The 7742-nt window shown below is 54.2% G+C and overlaps 1 protein-coding gene across 1 annotated transcript; it reads left to right on the forward strand.

The window, feature by feature from the left end:
- Nucleotides 1–3391: 3391 nt before the first annotated feature.
- LOC124542591 lies at nucleotides 3392–4692 on the forward strand. The gene is made up of 3 exons (XM_047120522.1): nucleotides 3392–3458; nucleotides 3579–4291; nucleotides 4354–4692. The coding sequence occupies exons 1-3, from the start codon at nucleotides 3392–3394 to the stop codon at nucleotides 4690–4692; spliced, it is 1119 nt and encodes a 372-aa protein (XP_046976478.1).
- Nucleotides 4693–7742: the final 3050 nt, after the last annotated feature.

Raw genomic sequence — 7742 nt, forward strand, 5'->3', positions numbered from 1 at the left:
CGGAGGCAACGGAGGAAGGCGCGCCCTTAGGCGTGCGTTCAATGATTTGACCGCCCTACGGCGGTTGCCGCGGGGGGGGGGGGGGTTTCGCGGAAGTATGCTTTAGCGTTCCCGTAGCCCCTCCATCACGCGGTACGGTGGAAACCCGAGGAGGTTTTAGTGGGTAGGACAGGGCCTTCTGCCCTGGCACAGGGCCCTTATGGCCCCGGTCGAGTCCCACATACCCGTCCCGGTCCCCCGGCCGGGCGGGAGGCGTAAATGCCTTTCCTCCTCATAAAACAAAAAAAAAAAAGGTTAGGTTGGGGTGCATGTCAGTCGCCTCCTCGTGGGCACCCTGGGCAACGGTGACGACGATCTTTTGTCGTCGGCAACGGCTAAGACTGACGCGGAGGGCACGGGCACGGGTCGCCCTGGTCCTTCTCTATTTTCAGAGCGGACTGTGTGCGCGGTCCGGTGGCAATGAAGGAGTGTACATATTGTCTTTGTTAATATATTTAAGTAGGTTTCGTAATTTATACATATTAGGTTGGGGAAAAAGTCTTTTCGCATATAGTATGTATGAACTTGTAATAAAATCTCTTTGGCTATACCATTTGTATCTGGCTGGTTTTGGTATCATTAAAAAGTTTTAATTTTAAAGAAGGCACTTCCAAATTCAAATTAGGAATTTAGTGATTTTCATTTGTTTTTGTTGTTGTTAAAATGAGTGAATCTAAAGAAGAAATTCGATACATTTTAAAATTTTACTATAAAAAAGGTAAAAATGCAACTCAAGCCGCGAAAAAAATTGGTGATGTTTATGGACCTAATGCAGTATCTGTGAGAGTAGCGCAAGTTTGGTTTAAGCGTTTTCAAGCCGGAAATTTTGATATCAAAGATGCATCTCGCTCTGGTCGCCCTGTTAAGGACAAAATTGATGCCATTTTTGAAAAAGTGGAGCAAGATCGGCATATTAGTAGTTACGATGTATCTGAAAAACTGGCAATTGACCACAAAACGGTTTTGACTCATTTGAATAAAGCTGGGTACACAAAAAAGCTCGATATATGGGTGCCTCATGAACTCACTGAAAGAAACCTAATGAACCGTGTACTCATTTGTGATTCTTTATTACGACGTAATGAAACCGAACCATTTTTGAAGAAGCTGATAACTGGTGATGAAAAGTGGATCACATACGACAAGAACGTGCGAAAAAGATCGTGGTCAAAGGCCGGTCAAGCTTCACAGACTGCGGCAAAACCCGGATTAACTCGCAACAAGGTCATGCTGTGTGTATGGTGGGATTGGAAGGGCATCATTCATTATGAGCTGTTACCACCCGGCAGGACCATCGATTCAGAACTGTATTGCGAACAATTGATGAGATTGAAGCAAGAAATTGAGAGAAAGCGGCCAGAATTGATCAACAGAAGGGGTGTGGTTTTTCACCATGACAACGCTAGACCTCACACATCTTTAGCCACTCAACAAAAATTACGAGAGTTTGGCTGGGAGGTATTAATGCATCCGCCGTATAGTCCTGACCTTGCACCTTCAGATTTTCAACTGTTTCGGTCTCTGCAGAATTCCTTAGGCAATGTCAGGTTAACATCACGAGAGGACTGCCAAAACCACTTGTCGCAGTATTTCGATCAGAAGCCCCAACATTTTTACAGCAATGGGATCATGTCACTACCAACAAGATGGCAAAAAGTTATGGAACAAAATGGCACCTACATACTTTAGTCAAATGTAAATAAACTATAAAAAAAAACTTTTTGAATTTTCATATAAAATACGAAGAAACTTTTTCCCCAACCTATTATTATATTTTAGTGTATTTAATTTAAGGTGTAAATTTTATTTTACTACCCGAATCCTAAGTGGCGACGCAGCGCGATGGGATGCATGGCCGGAGGGTATTTCGGTCATAACTGCGTCTCGCCAGCAGCCCCGGCAAAACATTTTAAAATGAGTGCAACTAAGAAAATATATTCTCCAGGAGGGTGTCACTCCCTCTCCGATCCGCTTCACGGATCGGACCGTCCCGACGAATCTGGAGGGGACAAAGTCGCACTACGGATTTTGTCTAACGACCATAAAGCGAGCATAACGGACACTGAAACGGAGAGAGAAGGCGTATTTTTAAGTAGTTTAGTAGATAATAATGTAAATATTAATAATTTAGGAGATATGGAGGTGGATGTGGGCGCCCTGACGGTGCGCACGGAAAATATAGACCCTTGCCTGCTGAAGGAACCTGTGGTCCGGCTGGAACGGCTCTCTGAGTCGGACTCATCGGTCTACAGCATATTTCAGCAGCGGCGACGTAAGGGCGAGAAGAGGTCTCAAATGGGAGACAGCTGCTCTGGCTCGGACAGCGACGGGAATCAGCGGCAGGGCAGCAATGACGCTGAATATTCGGTTAGCAGGTGGTTGAAACCTGCTAACAAAAGGGGACGGGGGAACGAAAATCGTTTCCAGGTGGAGGATACGCTGGCTGCTTACAGCGAGGCGGCCAGAAAGGCTTTGGACGAAAGGGTTGCCCGATCGAGGAACTGGCAACCCGTAAGTGCTGAGGACGTGCCGAAGACGTCCGCCGCTCTCGACGCAGCCGTTCAGGAGGCGATCGGGGTGGTCATGCAGGTTGCCGACAAATCGGGCAACCTAAAGGGCACTTTTGTGCGAGCCCTGAAGTCAGCTGCCGACACCATCAAAGGTGCGGTAGCAGATCTTAGGGCCATGACAATGACGGAGGAGGTTGAGCGCTTAGAGGTGGCTAACGCGCAACTCTCAGGCCAGCTGGCTGAGCTGAGGCGGGAGGTGGCTCAGATGCGCCAGCAACCACCAACAGATGAAGGCCACATCCAAGAGGTGTTGGAGGAGGCGCTACGGTCCAACCAGGAACAGTTCGCAACTATGCTGAACGCCCGGATGGAAGGAATCGAGCGCCGCCTTCTTCCTGAGCCCCGGCTGCGGCTACCGCTGGCCGCCGACTGGAAGGTAGCGCAGGTGACAGCTGCGGCTGCAAATCCGGCGAGGACGCCCGAGACCGCTGGCGTGGTGGTAGAGCCAGACAAACTCGGCAAAAAGAAGAAGCGGCGCAAGTGCTTTTGCTCGAGTCGCGGCCACTCCGATGCTACAAATGCCTGGAGGGGGGCCACATGGGTGCCAAGTGTGACAGGGGTGTCGACCGTAGCCGTTTGTGCTATCGCTGCACCGCCGCTGACGCAAATTGCATCATCTGCTTAGCGGCCGGTAAGCCTGCGGCACATGCCGTCGACGCAAGAGAATGCCAGGGTAGCAAAGGTCTAGCCCGAGGCAGGAAGAGAGGAGTAGCGGTGAGGAAAGGCCCTGTAGCAACTTCCCAACGGCGAGCGGAGGCGGAGCCTATGGAGACCGCTCAGTGATGGCTCTAAGATGTCTCCAGGCCAACATCAACCACTCTGCTAGAGCTCAGGACCTTCTAGTCCAGAGCATGGCAGAGTGGCAAATCGACGTCGCGGTGGTCTCGGAGCCCTACGTCGTTCATTTACGGGACGACTGGGTCTCCGACCACGAATGAGTGGTGGCCATCATCGCTCCCGCTGTCGCAGACTTCCCGACCATAGAGGGTGTGGTCAAGGGGAAGGGCTGCGTGCTCGCCTTCGTCGGTGGTGTGGCGATCATCGGCGTTTACGCCTCGCCAAACCGAACCCTAGCCGAGTTCGAGCGACTTCTGGTGGAGGTCGGCGCTCTGGTGGGACAGGCTTCGCCAACCCCTGTGTTAGTTGCGGGGAACTTCAATGCCAAATCAACGGCTTGGGGTTCCCCTGTGACGGATGTCAGGGGCGAGGCGTTGAAGGAGTGGGCCGTGTCGTTGGGACTCACGCCCATGAACAGCGGATCGGAGAGCACGTGCGTGCGGCAACAGGGCGAGTTGATCGTGGACGTAACGTTCGCGTCCATCGCCCTAGCCCGCCGTGTTCGAGAGTGGAGGGTGGAGACGGAGGTTGAGACTCTATCGGACCATCGATACATCCGGTTTGATGTCTCCGTGGTTCCCGTTTCCGCCCATGCCACTGTCGGTCAGTCGAGTGGCCCTCGATGGAAGCTAAGTCGTCTCGATAGCCAGCTGGCAAAAGAGGCGACGATCGTCGAAAGCTGGGGGACCGCTCCTGACTCTGTGGTGCAAGTCGACCGAGAGGCTGATCGACTCGGCTGTGCGCCCTCCCGCGTCTGCGACGCTGCGATGCCGCGGGCCAAACCGCTCCCGCCGCGTCGTCGAGTGTACGCCGCCAGTACGCACGGTGCAGTAGGAGAAGAGTCCGTGACCACAATCTGGAGGCGGCCCTTTACACCGCCTATAGAGAAGCCTGCGTCACCCTGCAGAAAGTCATATCCCATGCTATGGAGGAGGCATGGCGTGAATGGCTGGCGACCCTCGACGCCGATCCGTGGGGCAGACCGTACCGGATGGAGAGGCAGAAGCTCCGACCCTGGGCTCCTCCACTCACCAGCACCCTCCAACCAGATGTCCTGGAGAGTGTCGTCGGTGCTCTCTTTCCGGAGCGGGGAGAATTTATACCACCTTCGATGGCGCCTCTCAACGATCACGACCGACCCGATCAGGCGTCTCCCGTTACCGAGGTGGAATTATGCGCTGCCGTCGTCAAGCTCGGGTCCAAAAGGCAGCCCCGGGGCCCGACGGAATTCCAGGACGTGCCCTAGCAATAGCTCTTGGCGAGATGGGCGAGAGCGTCAGGCTTCTCTTCTCCGAGTGTCTGGGGCAGGGTAGGTTCCCCGAAAGTTGGAAAACGGGTAGGCTCGTTCTCATCCGCAAGGAGAGACGACCGCCCGATCAGCCGTCGGCCTATCGCCCTATAGTGCTGCTCGACGAGGCGAGCAAGCTTTTCGAGCGTATTATTGCAGCCCGCCTTGTCGCAAGCATGGAGCCGGGACTGAGCGAACGCCAGTTCGGCTTCCGCCCAGGTCACTCGACCCTCGACGCTCTCGCGAACTTGAGGGATCTCGCAGAGCAGGAGGTCTCTCGGGGTGGGGTACTGATAGCTGTGTCTTTGGATATTTCCAACGCTTTCATCGCCCTGCCCTGGCAAACTGTAATGGAGACCTTGCGGTACCATAGAGTGCCCCCATACCTTCGGCAGATCATCGCCGACTACTTCGCGGGCAGAGCAGTCGCTTACCCGACAAAGGAGGGATGGGGAAGGAGGAGGATGACGTGCGGTGTTCCACAGGGCGACGTGTTACGCCGACGACACCCTCGTGTCGGCCCGCGGTAAAACTCATCGCGAGGCGACCTATCTCGCCACGGCCGGAGTGGCGCATACAGTTCACCGCATCCGCGCTCTGGGCCTCGAGGTGGCCTTGCACAAATCCAAGGTTCTTGTTTTTCATGGACCTCGGAACGCGCCACCTCAGGGAGCGGCGATAACCATGGGCGGAACTTCCATCACCATCGGGTCGACGATGAAGTACCTGGGACTCGTCCTCGATGGCAGGTGGGTGACTGGTGGCTGCAGCCGGAGCGCTGGGGCGCATAGGGCAATCCCACCACCGACCCATGGTCCTACCCACCTTACGGTATACGGACCGAATCTTGGGAGACGAGCTCGGTACTTGCGTTTGCTCTTTCCCGAGTCCGCTCTTCGCTCCCTACAAATTTTTCTGTATCCTGTCCCTGTTCTATGACCACTCTCCCCTAATGGGGCTGTACATCAAACCACAGTACTTCGCGCTCGAGCAGTCTATCATTCACTCTCCAGTTGCTTCCTTTTCGCGTGCCATTTGTGCGCAAACACTTTCAACCTTCTAAAGCCGTCTTCGCTGTTTACCAGTTCTTGATAGTATGCAGGTCCTTCCACCGCTCTCCTCCAGTCACTTAGCATTTCAGATCTTTCGTCGGCGTAAAGCTCACATTCCCATAGGACGTGGTCACGGGTCTCTTCTACGGCGCCGCAGAAGCACGCCGCCTTCTCGCTTAGCGTCATGGCGTGCAAGCGCCCGTTGAAGCAGCCGTGTCCTGTCAACATCTGGGATGTTGCATAGTCCGGTTCTATCCATCCGAATGCTAATCTGTCGGCTACGATTGGAAAGAATTTCCTCAAGTCCTTACCGTTCTCACTGGAATTCCATCTGTCTTGCCACTGGGCAACGACAATCGCTGTAAGATCCCGTTTCTTACCTCTCCGCTCCCTGCCGGCCAACCCTCCGGCCTCCTGCGCGAATCGTCCCGCTCGTTGCACATCTAAATCGGCCGGGAGCACCCCGGCAAGCACGGGCAATGCCGCAGTGCTAACCGACCGATATGCCTTGGTCAAAAGAACCAGAGCCGGGCGCTGAGTCCGGAGCAAAGCGCTCCTCACGGCATAACTGGACGAGCGTCGCCACCATACAGCAGCAGCGTATGTCAAAACAGCAACGTAGGTCCCTGAGTACAGGACTCTAAGTGCTTTATACCTCATACCCCAGGTCGATGCCGATACTCTCGACATCTTCCTGAAGCAGTTTACGGCTCTTTGACCGGCAAATTGAGCATGCTGCACGTAGGAGCTAGCCTCGTCCATTACCACGCCCAGCAGTCTGGCACTGGCAACCTGAGCCAGAGAGACGCCATCCATGCGAATCGTTGGGGGGCGTTTAAATTTTCCCTTCATCGTAAGGGTCTGCGACTTGGCAGAGGAGAAGCTGAGACGGTTCCGATACCCCCAGTCGGACACCGCCTGGAGCGCCGACAGGGCATTACGCTCTATCGCCGCCCTGGATGGCGCCTCTATGACCAGGGTGATGTCATCTGCATATGCCAGCATGCTTGCGCCTACTGGCAACGGCATCCACAGGATGTCATCTAGCAGGATATTCCATAGGGTTGGCCCTAACACCGAGCCTTGGGGGCATCCCATGGTGGATAGCTTCCACACCACCCGGCCGCCCATGAAAATCCCGACGCGTCTGTTAGTAAAGTAACTCACCAAGATTTTATAAATATTTGGTGGACAACCACCTTGCTTCACGAGGACCATGGGCCACCAGGCGTTGTCGAAGGCCCCGGAAATATCCAGAAGAACTAGCTGCACATAGTTTTCCGCGGTGTTCTGGACTCGGTCCATTACAGCACTGAGTGCCGTCACTGTGGACCTTCCACGCGAGAAACCATGCTGCGCAGGTGACAAATTTCGGTGCAGGCAGGGAGCGTAGAAAATGATCAGTCTCTCCAAGATCTTCCCGAGTACCGGCAACAAGGTGACAGGTCTGTACGCCTTGGGATCCGAAAGCGGCTTGTCGTTACCCTTGGGAATGACCACAAGCCTTCCAGTCTTCCAGATGGATGGGAATACGCCCTCTCTTATGCACGCGGAGTACATTCTGAGCATTTCCATTTCGCTGATTCTCCACGCGTGTCTTACAATCTTGGCTGATATCCCATCCATGCCGGGTGCTGTGTTCGGTAATTCTTTGACAATCTCTCCAAGAGCTTTCCGAGTGGGTTCACTACAATCTGTCCCTGAAGGGGCGCATGCAGCCGCTATCCTGACTTGCCGGTGGTATGGGGTGTCCCTGTCCGGATCGTCATCTGGGCATAGGATTTTTATGAGTCCGGTCATGGTATCTTCCGCTGATTGGGTGTGCCCTTCGAACAGCTTCATGCCATGAATGATGTTCGGGGGCGGGCGCACTCGGCCAGAGGCGGCGCGGTACGCAAGTCCGTAGGGATCCTCATTTCCGGATTCTGCTATGCGTCTAAAGTGGGCAATCTCAGC

This window comes from Vanessa cardui, chromosome W, assembly GCF_905220365.1.
Source record: "Vanessa cardui chromosome W, ilVanCard2.1, whole genome shotgun sequence".
Taxonomy (NCBI): domain Eukaryota; kingdom Metazoa; phylum Arthropoda; class Insecta; order Lepidoptera; family Nymphalidae; genus Vanessa; species Vanessa cardui.